Source organism: Serinus canaria, chromosome 5 (assembly GCF_022539315.1).
Source record: "Serinus canaria isolate serCan28SL12 chromosome 5, serCan2020, whole genome shotgun sequence".
In the NCBI taxonomy this organism is placed as follows: Eukaryota; Metazoa; Chordata; class Aves; order Passeriformes; family Fringillidae; genus Serinus; species Serinus canaria.
Genome location: NC_066319.1, coordinates 16,147,145 through 16,165,967, shown reverse-complemented (window position 1 = coordinate 16,165,967; position 18,823 = coordinate 16,147,145). Strand labels below are relative to the sequence as shown.

Sequence of the window (18,823 nt, the reverse complement as noted above, 5' to 3'; positions counted from 1 at the left end):
TTACAGATAAAGAATTCAGGAAAACACTTTTTAAGTTTTTATTCCTATGTCACATTAGACAAGCCTTGAGTTCCAGTTTATGAACTTTCTTCAGAAAGTGTGCTCAAGGCACAGTCCTATATCATGACAGGGCTGGTAAGAAATCCATTTTACTGGTCTTCCCCAATGACACTGTTCACAGTTCATGCCCCGGGCCATATGAAAACAAGAGGAAGCTGCAGAAATAAATAGAGGAGTTCAAGTTAGGAGAGGAAAGGCAACTACTAAGTAGTTCTGAAAACATTAAGGTTTTAGAATTTTTCTTTCACCTTCTTTTCACTATGTAGTATTTGGTCACTGTCCTTTACTAGAGAGACAGGACTGACTGCAAAATTGCATAAAAAGGTGAGTGGGTGAAAACAGCAGGAGTCAAAAGTTCTTTTCAGAGCTATGTCAGGCACCAAACCCAGCACCTTGGCCCTTAGGCACAGACTGTGCTCTTCACCACTGCTCACTTCCTTTGAACAATCCACCTCTAAGGAATTACACAATGTAGTGCACCAACACAACCTTGTTTGCCTTCTCCTGCAGTGAGAAACAGACCCAGGCAATTCAGCCTTATTCTGGGTCTTAAGACAGTGCTTTTCACCAGGAGCAGAGGCAGGCTGCACTGTTGTACTCCAGCAGTTCTCTCGTGCTGCAGGAATCCTCAACTGCAGGACAGAAAGGACAGTTTAGAGCTGCCCTTAGAGGTGCAAAACTGAGTGTTGATAATTGTATTTTAGTCAAAAGAAACAATCTGGCAACTGTACAAGTTCACTTATATTCTCATATAAGTGAATAAATCTGCTCTAGCATTCCACTGCCTAGCCTTTCTGCCCTTCCTTGAAAATCAGGAAATTGATATGCACAACTGGAATTAAACAGAAGAATCATTAACAGTAAGGGGATAACTACAAGGACTGTCCTGTTGATTAGAGTCATGTGTTTTCCTCATGTTTCAGGTGTTGAACAGATTTCCCAGCTCTCAGGGGAAGAGAGGAGTGAGCCCCTGACGTGCCATGAACATCTCGCACCTGGTACATGGCTTCCACCCACACTGGAGTTATCTCCATGAACAGGATAGGAGCAGTCTGGGGCCATGCAAGGGCTCACTTGGGCACAGAAGCCTAATTGCATTCCACCACTGGCACTGTGACAGCACAGTCCCATATTAGGGAATGGATGGGAAGCAGAAAGGACAAGGGGATGAGACTTAAGGGCACTTTTCAAAAACTGCAGATTTAAATCTCCCCAGTATGGAGAGTATGAGGAATCTGCAGCTCTGTTCTAAATCCCAGGGAGAAATGACTATGGGTTTACCAGAGAAAAGCCTGTGATGCAAATAATGAATAACATAACACATGTGAAATCACAAATGAAATCACAATACTGCATCTTAATATATCTATGTATTTTATCCCAATATACAAGAAAGGCTTTTGGAAGGAGGGAAAAGCATATACACTGGAAATTTTGCCTGGAAAGGAAGGAGAGACAGAGTCGTGGTAGAAATACCAAAAAACAGGCAACATGAAGAAAGCAGGATAGAAAGCCAGAGGCAGGAGTATAGTGCTTGTGAGCAGCTGGAACAGCTTTGATGGTTTCACAGGGGCTAAGCAGTGTTTGGATGGCAGAAAAGAGAAAGGAGGCATCATGTAAAATCGTATAACTGGGGGAACTTACATGTAAGAAAACATAAAACTTACAAATTTGAATTAAGCACTCTAGGAGGAAATCCCCTCCCTATGCAGAGACACTAAGGGCAAGATAAACATGAGAAAGGAGACTAAGATTAGGAAAAAAAGAGTGATAAGCATTACCATTTAACAGATTTCACTGGACAAAAACATTTTGAAAGGTGGGCTTCCAGAAAGCTTGCATCTATCTTTCATTTCTGCCTCAGGAGTTTTGTAGACTTATCCTTTTATGTACAGCACTTACATAGGCTCTTATTTATTACACTCACTGCAGCACTTTGAGGAGTTTTACCCAAATGTCAGCTAGAAAACCAACTTATAGCTCAGGGTGCTTTAAAGCTGGTTTGTGTAATAATAAGTGATAAAGCATACTAAATTTTAATAGTAAATACTGTGCTAAAATATAGTACCTGCTTTACAGCAAGTGATAAACACATTAATGAGCAAAATTAAGTAATTCCTGAAGTTGTATTCATTCACCCTCATTAAAGTTTAAGGATAACTGGCCACTATGGTATTTCTCTTGGCATTATCCCACCTCACCAGCAAATGCTTCCATCTGTTCTACACTGAGACTAAGTTTTGGTCAGATGTCTCCTAGTGACCGTAAGCAGAAATTCTCCTTGCTGTGTGCAGATGGCTGTGCTATCTCATGTATTTGACAGAGGGCTGAAAGCTGCATCTGTCTGCAGTTTGTCACTTGGCTGCAGCTTCTCTCAGATGTTAAAACCTTACCTCAAATATTTAACTTCAACCAGTGCTTATTGTGCCAGCAGATACTTTAAATTTAGGACTGGGTACTTGCCGTGCAATTTGAATGTCAAGTAACTTGACAAGCAACCAATTCTCAGTAGTTACTTGAACATCTCAACCATAAATAAAAAAAGCCTTTCTTAGGCATGACCAGGATGGTGTGATCCAAAACGTATCATAAAGAACTCAGCAAGGAAAATATAAAAGTGGAAGAGAAAGCAGACTTTCACATGGAACTACCCAAGAAATCAACATGGGGAAAAATGGCAAACTGCACCTTAATTCCAAGGTACTGTAATTCTATGGCAATCTTATATAGCCAGATGAACAAACAGATCACGGCCACAGAAGGCTAAGCCTGCAGAGTCCATCAGGTTAATCAGCAACTGACACCAGTGTTCAGGTGTCTCTCTTTAAACACTGGAGACAGATCCAAGGCACAATAAGCCACAGCAACTGGTGCTTCTCCAACACAAGCACATCCTCAGCTTACCAGAGCTAGGAAAGGCAGAACAAAAAGACCGGGATTTGGAGAACACAATTCTGAAAGGGGCCCACAAAGCTGGACTGTGCTGAGGTGTGTAGGCAGCTGATCTCACCTTGGTGGCTTTTTCACAGACCCACACACTTGCTAGAAGCAAGCAGCCTCCAGTTTGCAGATGTGAATCAGCCACCTGCCTCGGTACAGGAAGGTACTGAGGTTGTTATGATTTAGCTACACACAAGCCATTTCAAGTGCTTCACCCAAGTGTAGACATGCTTCCTGTTATTCCCAAACAGCACCATTTTTCAGTTTTCCAAAACAAAGGATAGGAACATTCTGCTATCAGTCCCTCCCACTAAAAATACAGGCTACAGCTGCAGTTGCCTACAGGCACTTCCTCTCTTTATTCTGCAGCACAAGGTGCTTACAGAGAACTCTTGTTAAAGGCTCGCTAGAGCAGAATGGAGCAACACTAATGCAGGTTCCCAATCACCACCTCCTTTTAGCCACTATTTCCCACCAGCCAAGTGAATAAACAGTTGAACTCTGTGCTTGGGACTGCCAGTGCTACATCAGGAATTTAAACATGAGCATGCCTGGGAACAAGAATCAACAAAATACTCATCTTACTGCTCACCACTTCACTTATTTAGAGACATGCTGTCTCCTTTTGATAAAATCTGGGTCCAGCAGAGATTTATTACCTTCTCTTCCAGCTTGGTTTCAAAGTCTCTAGCATGGCCTTTAACTCTCTGACAGTTATCATTCCACCTTCTACATGCAAAAACACCCTCCATACACTTTGCATGCTTCTAAGTGCTCTCAAAGAAAGCCCCTGATATTAATTTCAAGTCTACAAGATAGACCAGTGCATTAAGCAAGGATTTCCTTCTAAGAATTATGTAATGACTGTCAGAGATACAATATAGAGGCTCTGTTGCATACATTCCCTGGGATGTCATTTGATGTACTATGACATTACTGCCCAGTCGTCTCTTTTAAAATCCATCTCAAGTAAATTAATCCCAGGAAATGCAAGAGGAGGGAAGAAAAGGACTATCAACACATGTCGGAGGGGAAAAAAACCCCAAAACACAACAGGCGTATTCATACTTGACTGGATCTCATATTCCATCCACCATGTTGGACTGTGCTCATCAGGAGCAGAAGTTTACTGTAACTTTTCTTATATTCACACTGTCCAGTAACACTAGAAAGCTTTCTTCCAGAACTAACTGCTAGTCAATGTTAAGGTCTTCTATGTTCTAGAGGTGGAAAAATGCCAAACTAAAAAGATTTCCTTACTCTGGCAAAGCTGCCACTTTGTGTCCTCTGTGCCCAGGGGCTCAGGCAGAGAGCCTGTGGCTCACATCAGGCTAGAGGTTATCCACCAGCAGCCTGGAGCTGTGTCAGCATTCTGGCTCTCAGAAGCACCCTCTGAGTTTTTCACAACTCACCTCTCCTGCTCTGCCTTTGCTGGAACCCAGCACTGCAACCAGTACGGACAGTCCTGCCCTGCCCTTGCTCAGGAGCACACTCCGTGCAGGTACAGCTGCACTGCAGGCTCAGGGCTGAGCTCTGCGTGGCAGGGGCACAACAAAGGACATGGGGACCTGTGACCCAGCCAGGTGACACTCAGAGACACGGCAGGAGCTGACAACCCCAAGTCTCACTCAGGCTTTTTCAACTGTGAGACTATAAAAGCCCAGAATTCCCTTTGTTTGGGGCCCCTCCCTGGAGGCACTGGATTGAGCTGTTATGAGGTTATTTAGTTACTGTACCAAATTAATTTTAAGGATCTGGATACCTGAGACTCTTCTATGGAAAACCCAGGTCAAGCCAGTAAGAAAAGCTGGTCTGAGTGAGTGTGGGGTGTGTAGCTGTGAAGGGGCCTTGGTCCCAGCTCACGATTGACTGCCATAGTGGCCCTGGATGGTCAGACAAGGAAGTTTCCTTAACACCCTCCTTTCCCTCTCAGCCAAGCACACACATGGTCATTTGCCTCTCTGACCTGACCTTATAAAGCCAGCTTAGAGCACTCAGAGATTCTCATCCTTCTAGTCCTCCACAAAAACAGATTTCCACCACACTTCCCTGCTGAAGGGAGAGAAGAGGATGCACAGCTGACACATTCTCAACAAGTAGAGACCTGCTGTAAAACACTTGTCCGGTGCCATCCAATACCAATATCCTCCCCAGGAGACCCTGAAGACATGGAAACCTTGCACATGTAATCAATGAAAATATTGACTTACGTATTGCACACTGCCATGGTCTGACATGACTCTCCTGTACAGAATTCTGAGATTGTACTATACTGTAAGTTGATGTGATGAAAGAAAGTTGTTGCTGAAAAATAAAAGAAGGAAAGAAATTCAGAAGTAAAATACTTTCAAACACTGGTTATCCTCCAGACAATTATTTAAATTCAGCAAGTGAAACAACCTCAGTCTTGAGCTTGCATACAAATTTAAACATGATTTAGCTAAATGAGCCTAATGATGAACTGCAAAACAAAGAGGTACACAGAATGAAAGCTCTTGTTTTGATTTAAGATGAAAGCACTGTGATGCATTAGCTCTCATTACTCACAAAGCAGCAAGACTGGAAAGTGTCTCTGTCATCAGCCTCACCTTTACAGCAGAATACTCTGCTATAAGCTGAAGGCAAACAATTTGCTACATTCTTTTGAAGTCAGACCTAAAATCTACAGTGGCTAGAAAACAGCACTATTAGTTTTCAAAACACATCTCCTTGTAAAAACAACCAGCATGAAATTTAGTACACTTCTACTTTTTAAAAATCTCCTGAGATAATTAAAACTCTTAATACTTCTCACGGGGCACCTCACTTTTTCTTAATGAGTCTCTATAAACTTTCCTAGTGTGCAGTTTAAAGTAGTTTCTTGCTACTACCACTCACTGTTGAAAACGTAAACAAGAGTGGGCCAGAGATGCAGGTGAGGACAGGCAGGAGTAGCCCAGGAAAGTACAGTAAACTAGGGCTGAAATGCACAGGTACAGCATTCAGTCACAGTAACTGGTCACATCTCTGAATTTCAGCCTGTCTACTGTTGAAATCCACAGTAATTCCACCAAAACTTGGAAGGAGTAAGGAGGAAAAAAATCTGACCAAAAGACTTCACAACTTCTGGCTTTAGGCATAAATTGCTTTACATACAAGTCTTTAGAAACTCCATTTTTACAATGCTTCTGGAAGATCAGTAGCTGGAGTCAGAAACATGCAGAACCAGCCAGTTTAGCAAGCAGTCAACGGGGATCTTGATGGTTCTGCAAAGAGCATCCAAAACTGCAGTGCCCTCAGTGCCACAGGGAGGGGGCTGGAAGGAGGAAATGCATCAAGGCTTTCATGCTGCTGAGCACAGCTGGGCTGTGTGTGAGACAGCTTAATTACCACTCAAGGTATAATGACATGCATTACACAGTAAGCATAAATAGTCACTGAGTGTTTCTCTAAGCACTGAAAACAGCAAAAAGAGTGAATGAATGGCCTCTTGAGGATGGACGGCAAGCTCAGAGTTGTATGAACATAATACTCACTGTTGCTGGCGAGCCACTCGTTGAGGTCTATTTCCCGTGGTAACATCACTAATTCCTTAAATTCGAAGTCGGTAATTCTGGATTTTGTGTATTCTGGCTCTAGGTAAAGTTTCTTCTCTTCTGGTGCTGGCTTCTTACCATTTGGCTTTCCCTTGGACTTCCTGCAAAAGATTAAAAAAGAGAGAAGTGGGGTTAGTTCTGCTGTTGAACAGCTACAGAAACCTGAAAGCAACTCCTGTATTTGACTCTACACTACTTCTCCTGCACTCCCTTCCCCAGCAGCTTCATTTTGCTGCTCCATCTCCCCCGCCTTTGGCCAGATGAGATTGCAAACTCCTGGGAGAGCACTGTTCTTTCCTCAGGCCTGTGAACAGTGGTGACAAGCTCTGTGCTTGAAGGAGCCCATGTGAGGACCAACAACCTGCTGCATCCCACAGTTCCTGCTCACCTGCGGAACAGGAGTCTGAGAAAGAGCAAATCTGGCTGCTGCAAGAAGACAGCTGGAAAAGCTGGTGCTGCTCGTTCAAAGCCTACAGCATTCCTTGCTCTCCAGCCCTATCAAAAGCCTTCTTAAGTGAACATCTGTGACTCCAGCTAAAAGCAGTGATAACCACAAAAATACCTGTTTTCTCAATTCTAGGGTTACCTGGGACAGAAAGAGCTGAGTTCATGTTTTTCTGAAAACCCTTGGAAATCTAATGCATTTATGAAATAACCTTCCATTTAGATTTATAAAAGCACAGAAACCACATGCCATAAAAGACATTTATCTCCATGGCATATTGTCACTTTTTATCTCCCATCTGTAAAGTTTTACTGTAATCACTAGAGTGTTCCTCTCACTTGTTTTTTAAATAGACTCTCAACCCAACTCTGGACCAGCGATTCAGTAGCAAGGACAGTGGATCAAGCACTTTGGTCTTTTAGTCTATGTGGTCAAACATCCATGTGTTCCTACAGTTAAAAAATCCACCTAAGCAGAGATGGAAGAGCTATTTAATGGTGAAGCACAATCACAGGACAACACTTGCTGTCCATTATAATGTAAAAACAAGGAAGAAATGCCAGGTTTTTTTTAACGTCAGGCTGTCTTCATTGAAGTAATTTTTAAGGATCTGTAAAGTCAAGACAAGCCCACCTTTGCAGATGACTGCATTAAGTTTGCTGTCAAAACTCACTGAGATGTCATCCAAAGGAAACAGACCTCACATTTTGGCTCTTAATACACTTAAATAATCTTCTCTGTTCCTGAGATACACGCAGGCTTAATTTTTGCTGTGAGGATGTGATACACATCTTTCCTGGAATGGTGTTTGAAGTCTCAGTGCTCTTCTTAAATGAAATATGATCATTCAGTTTTCTCTTTTGATGGGCTCTTTATCAAACCCATCTTCAGAAAGATTCATCACCCACAAAATCACCTCTGGAGCAGGCAGAGACCAAGATGTGCCTTCCGCAGGAAAGCAGCTCTTTAACTTGGGTCACCAGCACTGCCAGTGCTCACTGTCTTAAACCTGAGCCTTGTGACACGTCTCTCTAAACTGAAAACTAAAACTAGAGGGATGTCAGAAAGGCCACCATGAAGGAAAATCAAGGAAAACTTGGTGACAGCAGCACGAAATACCCTTACAGCCTCATGATGCATTTACAGAGATGTGCAGAAAGCACTGCAGGTGTCTGGCAGGGAACAGATGGTCACACCTTCATTCCAATGTTAATGAGAAAGGTGGGCTTCATGGTTTAAGAAGGGATGCCTGTGATATCTTTTTAAATAATCCAACATAGAACATCTTTTTAAAGAATACAAATACAGAATGAAAGTAAATTAAAGTACTAATTCTCATAGCTGGTCCACAAGGGGATGTTTTAGGACACAAGAATCAGTTGTTCCTTGGTGCAAGGCTCTTAATACAGAGGGGTTACTCAGTTAGATAACAGCTCCTGGTTGTCAGACTATTTCTGTCTTCAAACCCTTGCATTTGCTACATTTAGTGGTTTCTGGATTTAGTTTGGCTGGGGAGGGAGGGGGCCAGGATTCTAGCATTCAAGGATAAGTTGATTTTTTTTTTTAAGTTAAATTATAGTTCTAGTAACAGTCATGCAGAAAATACTTCAGCTTTTGAGACTGGTTTGACAAAGCGCATTATCCACACTCGGGGAAAAGAGTTATCAGTGAGAAGTAGTTCAGATAGAGTTTCTGTCTTTGCTGTAGTTCACAATAATTAAACCAAGGGCCCCATGTTAGGGCTGTGCCACATCAGCTAAGAGCAGTCTTCTGTGAGGAGGAGGAGGAGGGAAGGGAGAGACAAAGAGGTCAAAGACTGTCTGTCACAGTCAGGCTGTGGAGGGAAACCACAGAAGGAAGCAAGACACACGAGACTGAGGCAAGCCTTCCATCACATGGGAATGGGTGGGGTGTACCTCATTCTCACTGCAGCATCTCTTCCCCATTTCAAGAGAATAAACAAAAATTCAACACTAAATATATTTCACAAGTTTGCTACTGCAAACAACACCACACTGTCCTTTTGCAGAATCCAAAGCCTCTCATTTTCACACAAATGTCAATTCTCAGTTAGATCAGCACAGGCAGCCTCTTGGAGTCTTTTAAATAGATTGTGTAAGTCTTTCCTCAACTGCCTTGTGCTGGAACTCAAGTACTTCAAACAAAAGCTTCCTGAAGAATCCCATGCTCTGCCCCTATCCAAAGCTTTGGCTTGATTTATAAAAAACCTCTTGGGTGTCACCACAGAACCTGCAAAATACCCAGAATCACCACTATCAAAGGATTTATTCAGACCACTGAAACCTGAATGTCAAATTGCCCTTTGCAGCACAAACATCTTGTTAACCTTTTGCAGCTCCTGAGACCACAGCAAGACTACAGCAATTGTTTACACGAGCACATCTCCGTGACCTGCTTGCAGTGCAGCTGGGACACTACATGGCCCCAGTACTGTAAGTACAAACTAACAACAACAAAAAAAATCCAGCCTTAAAAATGCCATTTTGAACTGGGCCATGTATCCCTCTCCAATAAGGCAGAACTTAGGTTCTAGTGACTTCTCAAATTAATTGAGTCATGCTCAGTCTAGGCTGTACAACTGTATCTTTAGTTTGGGAGCTATCAATACCAGCCCATAGAAAGCATTTTGTTTTTAAACTTACAAAGCTGGAGCATACAGCAGTATGAAAAACTCCGGTTTTAGAAACACAATTGCATATGATTAAGAATCCACCACGAATACATCTATATTCCACATAAACCAAACCTCGTACACAATCACCAGGATTACCAAATAGTGCAAAGTTTATTCCTGAACTTCCTTCCCTCTGCTCAGGCTTACATCCAAGCTCATTGCTGTTTCAAAAACCTGTTAAAAAAAACCAGCTGGACTCAACTCCAAAGGCACAAAGTGAAACATCCATAACAGCCTTTTTGTGAGCTCTTATCATTCAGGATGCCTTCCTTAATTTTTCATTTTATGTTTAAAGTACACAAATACAAAAAAAAAATGTCAAGAGCAGTAGTATTACTGTTCTATTTAGGAAACACCAAAATTCATCACCTGCAAATGACTGTTTACTGGAAAACATAACTAAGTGTCATCTAAGACCACAAAAAGAGCAGAATTTTCAAAACACAGCTACAGGCACCTCAAGTCCTGATTCAAGTTTACATGAGTCTTTCTTCAAAAATAAGAGAATTCTGCTAAATTTGTCTTAACATGTCAGTGCCACATCAACTGTATCACCCAAGCAGTTGCAGAAGTAGCTGTTATGCAGCAGTTTGGTGGTCTGACCACAGCTTAGACAAGTCCTGTCTATCAGTACTTAAATACTAATTAAGAAAAGGGAATCCAAAGAGACAGCACTCTACAGTTTTTACTGACAGGCAAACCAGAGTGCAAACTAATTCCTCAGACAAGTCCCAGGCTTGGACTGCCTCTGGTTTTAGGCACTCAATTGAACGTGATGCCACAGGCCAAGTCACACCCAAAAATAAATTTCAGAGAGGGAAAAGTGACGGGAAATGGCAGAAGAGAGGTGGCTTGCCTGAAGTCTTAGAAGAAGGTTCAGCAAACTGGCGCCAGGCCAAGACTGTACAACACTAATGCTCCTAGCAGGGCTGCCATACTCAGCCTTGTGTCCAGCTAGAACACACATCAGTTGCACGTTTGCCTGGATTTCACTGGAGAAAGAGGGGTAGAAGATACTCCACCAAGTGACACCCCCAGTGATGATTTTTTTCCCTAGTCGAACTGCTTTGTTAAGATCGAAGAAAATTGCCAATTTCCCAGCTTGCTTTCTTATCCCATGTCAGTCAATAATGATCCTCCTCTAATCTTCCTCTGTTATCTCCTTCTTGATCAGATGCTCAGTAATTTCTTTGTTCAAAAAACCCCTGCACTTTAGAGCATCTTCAAAGCACCATCAAGGTTTAGTTTTAATACCATTTTGAGGAAGTGTTATTCCCACTTCAGAGCAGACTCTGGCTGTAAGGTTCAAAGCTGATTCATGGCACAAATGCTAAAGATGTGCTTCAGTGTAAACCAACGTGGTTTGTTTAGAAAGAAGCACACACAAAGCAATCTGATTTAGCTGAAGAAGGACCAGAGACTCAGTGTCTCCACATCCCAATGTGGATGTGCTTCATAACCTGATGCAGTTCACAACACTTTGGAATTGTAGCAGGCATCATGGTTTTGGTCATGCACGTGATTTATTCCGACATTGATCACAGAGGGAAGAATAATGATTATTAAATGCCAAACTTCCCTAAACTGACCATGCTATTTTAGATGATCTCTACCAGTTCAGGATTCCTTTTTTTTTTTTTTTCCAAAAGAAACCAGCACAGCTAAAATAATTTCTTGCTGTCCCCAGCAAGCTCTGCAGCTTCTGACATGGGCATCTGAAACTGAAATCTCTTCAAGGACAACTGATGATACTTTGATCCCCCTTCTCCATCCTCCACACCAAACTAACTGTTCTTGGGACGAATGGCTGTTTACTTTTCCTTTCGTAAGTACATGTTATCAGTGGGTTTTCTCATTTTAGTCTAGCATATTTAAATGGAAGTAAGAGTAACTTTAGAAAGTTAAAGAAGTTATTTTAAAAGCTTATAGTGGTGATGACCAGAGCTGCAGGCAAAACTCCCACCACTCCCTCTGGACCATGTACCAGTTTCAGATTCCAACCAAATTTCACACACTCCAATTTCCATTGGAAAATTTACAGAACAAGTCTGACAGGCCTCACATGGCAAATGTGTCTCTGTTTGCAAACTTCAAAACTCACAAGCCATCTCAAGAAGTCTGTGAGGATGAAAGTTACCACGGATCATGAACCTTACAGGCCAAAGACAGATATTTTGTGATTAATGAGGTGGGATTTTGTGGGCTTTTTTTAGCAACTGACCCTATGCCTTACACAAGGTTAACTGCTATAATCCTAGCAATCCCCACAAATTCAGAAGAGATCAAGTCTCTACTGTTGCCAATCCAGCTGTGACATATTCCATTAGCGTTGGTGAGAGCACAGCCTCGCAGTCCACAGCAATGCACACAAAAAATGACACAAAAAGAAAAAAACTGTTTTAAGGAACATCAAAACCAAAGATGGCCACAGAAATATTAGAAAATGATATTAAAAATGACACTCAATGGTTTGGGGGTTATTTTCTAGTAACTTGGCTTGCACTTTACGATTTTTACAGTTCACAATCTGGAAAAGTTTGGGGTTTAAATGGTGCACTCCCAACTAGAAGTTTTTACAGAGATTACTGTCTGTAACAACAACACCATATTCCAAGTATGCCTCTACACACTGAACTAGCTGATATCTCAAACTATCTGGGCCTTTGATTTTTTATCCTGTAATTTTTTTATTTCTTTTTGAAGTGGTGTGTTTCAAAACACGCACTACTATATAAAGTGTTATACAGTGAAGCAATCTGACCAAAACCTACTTTTGTGGCTCTCTAAGGGTGGGGGTTAGCTTCTTAAAAGACGAAATTAGAGAGGCAGTAAGGCAACATTGTAGCAGTGTCCTTAGGGCCAAACTTTATGAACATTGTTTTTATTCTTCCAGTGAATAAGGGCTTAGAATTCAGAATTAAAGGTGTACTGGATGTTTGGATTTTAGCTTCTCTCCTCCTACCTTCTTTGGCTAGGGAGTCAAAGGGGATGTGAGAGGAACAGAAGAGAGAGTAAAACACATTAAGGCAAAAAAATTCCAATATGCAAGGTCTCTCCCTGTAATGTACTCCCTCTGCAGAAAGGAAAAACACAGTGATTTCAGCCATGCACAGAAGGCTACAGATTTGTAAGGTAAACCAGGTCAGCTGCTCACAGACATACTTTTTACCTTTATAGGCTTTTTATGTGGCCCTTTACTGGAAAGAAATTATCAGTTAATTTCTGGTTACAAACATTCTGCGTAAGCATGGGAGTCCTGAACCCATTCATAGCAGGAAGGAAACAGTTTTATGAGCTGAAATTTACGAGTCCAAGTGACGAGAACAATGAGAAGCAGGTTACGCCAGTTCTTATGGATCAGGAACAAACTCTTGAAGGCTGTCCAGTTTCTTACCCAGCAGCCCATTGCCTTTTCTCCTCAGTTAAGAGCAAGAACTGGAAACTTAGAAGGGCTTTGGAGCTTAAATCCCTTCTTGCTAATTCAGTGTCTTTGTTTACTTGTACAGCACGCACAAAAAGGGGAATAACAGCTTCCTTCAAACATCAGTCGAGCTGCCCTTCCTTTGAGAACACTGCTAGAGATGATGTTTGTATTTGCCCTCTTTCTTTAAAAGTGTACAAGATTAGCACCTCTGGAGGTTCTTCTGCAATCCCATGTCCTGTTTAAGCCCAGATCACTGCTTAGTCTTCAGCTGGAAATGCCATGTGGCAGCACACCCAGAACACAAATCCTGGATGTACACATTCACGTTCAGCATTGGGAAAGAAAAGAACACCAGCATGGGAAAGGAAGCTGTGCAAGGTGTTGGAAAGCAAGCCCAAATCCCAGTGCAGCATTCAGTGCAATTGTTCACAGACTGCTGTGGCCAGTGCTTTTCTCCAGGGCTGCAGAAGGGAAGGAGACTAAGCTTTTTAAGGCAGTCTCCATTCCAATCTCCTTCTGCCACAGGTCTTTGACAGACCCCTCTGACCTCAGCTTATTCTTCCCCTTTCCTGCCCGGGGTCAGCTCCAGGGCTCGGTTGCTGCACAGGTCTAAGGGGGCTGTGCAGCATAAAGCGTCTTTGGCAGCATTTCTGGCCCTGCTTCTTCATTTTTGTTCTGTTTTTAAAAGTTACTAATAGTTTATTTAAGAGGAGGAGGAAAGAAGAATGTACCCTACATGCCAGGGAAACTTTTTCTTTGGGATTCTCATAGTGGCTCTTTGCCTTAAAAGGGAATCTTTGCTTGGCCTCCGGATGCTCTGCTGTAAACAGTCGGTGCCAAGGCATGGCAGGCATGTTAAGGATGACAAGTGCCATAACATTATTTCATAATGTTGCTTCTCAACAGAAATCCCAAAACATTCTGTAGGGCCAGGCTGAGCTCCAGCTGGTGCTGCTGGAAAAGCGAGGAGAACATGGGGCACCTGCAGCATGCCACGTCTGGTACATCAGGCCTTTCTGTGCCCTTTTGTAGGACTGCCCACCCACCTACTGGTGAAGGGGCTGGAGCACAAGTCTTCCAGGGAACAGCTGACTGAGCTGGGGTTGTGTGGCCAAGAGAAAAGAAGCCTCAGGCTACCTTACCACTCTCTGCAACTACCTGAAAGGAGGTTGCAGCAAGAAAAGGTCTCTTTTCCCAGGTAACAATGGACAGGATAAAAGGAAATGGCCTCAAGGTATAGACTGTGTATTCCCCAAAGAGTTATCAGGCACTGGAGCAGGCTGCCCAGGGAACTGGTGGAGTCACCATCCCTGGATCTATTTATGATGTGTGGACATGGTTTAATGGCAGACTCAACGACCTCAAGGGTCTTTTCCATCCCAGACAGCTGTGATTCTTCTTACCTCCCTGGCACATCACCTCACAGCACAAGCTGGGTGTTTGCACACAGGGCAGTCTCAGAGGCATTAACGCCCCTCCTGAGACTCCCAGGGTCCCCCATCTTGTCGCCAATGCAGCTCTGGGAAGAATGGCTGCAGAGGCAGGGCCAGGCACGCCACAGCTCAGCTAATGCTACAAAAATGTGCAGAGTGCATTCTTGTGGTGGAACATGCTGCACTGGAGTTCCCTTTCTTCCCTGGGCCTACCTGCCAGAACTCCTCCCCCAGACTGAACAGAGGTTTCCAGCTTCCTGACTGCATAGTCCTTGCCCTCTCCAGGTTCCCCTCCAGACAACACAACTGGGACACCAGGGAAGCCATGTCCAACGGGAAACAACCAGGTTATTTTTTTCTAGGAGCCAGTCATGTAATTTAAATGAAACAATTCATTTGAAGAAACAAAATTATCCAAGCAATATGCAGTTGTTCTTCATTTTGAAATGTTCTCTTTTACCTCGGTGGCAAAAAGCCCTCACACATTTCAATCAGGAGGTGCCAGCACGAAGGCTCAGCAAGATTCTTTTCTTAAGCAAATTACCACAATCCAGATTTCTGGTAATTTGTAGAATAGGAAATAAAAAGGACTAATTTTTCCTACTTTCAACATCTCTACATGGAGCCAAATAAGGTCTGTGGTAACAGAGATTCAGTAGGTCATAGACTAAGTGTTGTAACAATTAATTTACTCAATGCTTAGAACAAACCACACAGCAGAGCACTGAGTCAGAGGTGCCCAAGTCCTGAGCCGGGGAATGACATGGAGGGGTGGCTTTTGTTTTTGTTCTTTGTAAAGTTTCCCTTTTAAGTTGGAAAACTGTCTGAAAGGAAGCCAAAACTGAGCAGAAAGAGAGCAAACCCCAAATCCCTGCCTGAGAAGGCATCTCATAGTACATTCTCTGTGCTTGCAATTCCTCCTCCCCTGGAATGGCACTCAGAGCAGATCCTGGTGTGGGGACAGGAGAGGCCACCCCATGCTGTATCTTTAGGACATCTCTGCCCAGCCATTCATCAGCTGAAAAGGCAGGCTGGAGTTCTGATCTGGGCTTTGTCTTGTTAACACACAGCTCATTTCAGTCCCCAGGCAAACACTCCAAACCCATCAGGCCCATACACAATACCAAGATAAGGATGCTCCTGTATCCTTACCTCTCTTAGAGGAAAAATCCATTAGTATTCAAGCAACACAAATGCTTCCTCAGTAGCCTCAGCTGGTGAATATACTCCCATACTGCAGCCACACAGCAGGGCCAGGATTCATTTCAGCACAATTATCTGCACATGTGAATGTTTACATCTCAGCTAGTTCTCCAAGGACCTTTGGAAACCAGCAGAGATAAATAGTTTCTTCTCTAAAAGAAAAAATACTGCAGTCCAAGGCAGAGATCTACAACATACCTTAATGTTTCTCTAATTAAAACACAAAGAGAAAGGAGAAAATTTGCTCTCAACTGAAAGCAGACAACGGCAGAGCCTGGTTACATGTTCTCCAGTGGAAAGGTCACCCACAGAGCCTTGGGAACAAGTGATCTGCACCAAGATCAGAAATCAAGTTTTGGAGCGGCTTTTAACACCTTTTTCACTCTTGAGGAAGACAAATATAGATCTGTCAGGTTTGTTATTATATTCAGAGCAGTATTTTTTTCAATTTGACAATTTGAAACTCTGGAGGCCAGAAATACTACCTGCAGAGAAAAAGAAAAAACAATGTAACGGAAAAAAAAAAAAGTTCTATCTCTCTTTTAAAGTTTTTTAACTCTCCAAATTCAAAGAAAAATGTACTGTAGCAAAGCCACAAAAAATTCTCAATTAACAAATCTATTCCCTGTGTCTTCTCTGATATGTCTATTAATTTAATCAGTGATTTATTATCCTCTAATCTCCTATTGGAACACAGAGTTATTTTGACTTTTACGTCATTATTAAATTCAGGTTTTGGCAGCAACTGCTCCTCCTGGCTCCTCTGATACAGCCCCGTTATCTCTAGATGAGCACATCCAGTACCCTGTGGTGCACCTTTGTGGGGAGGGAGTTCACCACCAGAGCACATAAATCACTGAAGGCACTGTTATGTCCCAATCCTGATGAAGTCTGTAGAGCTGGAACACTGCAAAGCTACCTTTTTATTTCTAAACCAAGCAAATTTGATTTGGAAACCTCATGGCCTTGTAAGTGCGGGATTTCACAACATGGCTTGCACAGAGTTGCTTTTCAGGATGGAACTGTGCTTTAATTGCTGGAAATTATTTCACCATGGCAACCTGGCTTCAGCAATCAGACTTCTTGCTGTATAGCCCAAGATATACAAATGCAGACAGCTCGTTCTGTTCAGAGAGTACCAGGGTGCAGACAAGTTTGTCTTTGTAAAAAATGGTTTTGTTTCCTCACTGCCATCTTGCCTTAGAAGCCCTGCTTGTATGATGACAATAAAAATTATCTGACAATACAGACTAGTTTCATGCACCAATGTAACCTAAAGAAAACCTGCAACTGCAAACCCATTTTAGATATGGAGGTCAAGCTTACCCACACACATTACACCCTTCCACTCACTGGAAGATGGGTGCACATAGTGTCTCATACTTGCAATGTGAAATTACAACTATTTAGGCACAAAAGGTGTCCTGCATCAGAAGACAAGTTAGTTATTTCTGCAGAGAAGAGACTGAAAATAAGTCCAGCACCTGCCTTCCTGCTACAGTTCCACCTTGGAAAACAACACCTATATCACACAGTGGGCAGGACTTCAACAGCTGAAACCTTCACATAAACTTTGTCTGCTTTCCATCTAAATAAATGTGGTTTAATGAGACAGAAATGTGCTAGGGCACACCACAACTGAGAGTGCACACGGAAACACAGGTACCAACACAGCTACTTCAATCATCTCAGCTTTCTTTGCAGGAGCTTCACTACACAGTAAAAACTCAGATACACAGATGAGGGAAAAAAAGCCCAACTTGTTTTCACTATTCATAGGCAATTTTGCATGCCTGCACCTGTTGCCTCACTGTTAAAGCATGTGTGCTAGCACACACATGTGCATCTTGCTGCATTAAGACATAGCTGGGGGGAATCCAATCACCTATCAGTCATTAGGTATTGAGCAGGCTGGGCAAAGAAATATCCATGTACAAAACCAGCCCCACCTAAAATTTTCATCCTCTGTATCAAGCTCCACAAACTCATCTCTTACACTTTAAATTAACCACAGCATTTTAATAAGGAAGGAAATTTATTCACTAGAAAATATTATGGGTCAAGGTCACTTCTCAATGGCAGAGATTTAAAAAAAAAAAATCACCCTTTTGTTAATATTTTGGCTTTAATTTAAACCCAAGTCAGTTCAGTTAAGTCCCATCTCTCCTGCCAAGTTTTAGACCAGATCCTGAGGGCAGAAGCAGGGACTTTCAGCTTTAGTGTGAACTATCTTGTTAAACTTAAAAACTGAAGTCCATAGAAGGCATACATTCTGACCCTGTGTCTCCTCACAGGGTCAGAAAGTCAGTGGGAAAAGGAATCAAAGCATTATCAATAAATGATATGTACAAACTTTCACAAGTGAAACCATGCAGTTAATTTTTAAAGATTTTTGACAGAATGATGCAATGCTCTGTTCAGTTTTGTCAACAACAGCACACAGCTGTTTCAGAATTTCTTAGAAAACATCACATTGTTGTTTTTCTGTACAACAGAGGAAGGAAAAGATCTACTTAAAACACAAACTATGGATTCACAGGCCAAAGTAAAAAACATTTGAATGACTGATTGAAAAAAATACTATGGTGGGTAATAATTTAATTACTGGTACAGTTAGATCCCTGTTAATTAGCTAGTGGGACAGCAGTGATTCCCAAACTAATTTATCACTTTTCCAAATACAGGAAACTGAAAAGCAAGTAGAAACACCTTTACAGACATACTGATTCACTAGCAACCAGGAAAAAACCCACAGATATACCCAAACATGTAGTGCTATCTCCAAGAACCTGTTAAAATACAAATTCAGTCTTTTAATTAAATGCTGAAAGCACAACCAAGAAATTGGTTAAGGAAAACTAGTAGTTTTCAAAAACAAATACTAAAATTAGATGCACAGCTGTGTACTAAAGTTGTTTCATTCCCTTGGCTACATGAGCAAATGACAAAAAGGATCTTCAATCATTCATGTGAGATTTGCAACTGATCAGTTGATAGAAGTGAGACCAACACCTGAGACATTCCTCAAAATCCCATGAGAAGCCATGC

General features: G+C 42.2%; 1 protein-coding gene across 3 annotated transcripts in view; it reads right to left on the bottom strand.

Annotated features, from left to right (window-relative positions):
- MOB2 (MOB kinase activator 2) overlaps positions 1–18,823 on the bottom strand; it is a 109,100-nt gene that overhangs the window by 3,631 nt on the left and 86,646 nt on the right. For all 3 annotated transcript variants that reach the window (XM_030240496.2, XM_018907834.3, XM_009102183.3), the window contains exons 2-3: positions 6,516–6,676; positions 5,211–5,304 (exon numbers count right to left, since the gene is read on the bottom strand). In XM_030240496.2, the coding sequence (XP_030096356.1) occupies positions 5,211–5,304; positions 6,516–6,676 (255 nt within the window). The remainder of the gene's footprint in view (positions 1–5,210; positions 5,305–6,515; positions 6,677–18,823) is intronic.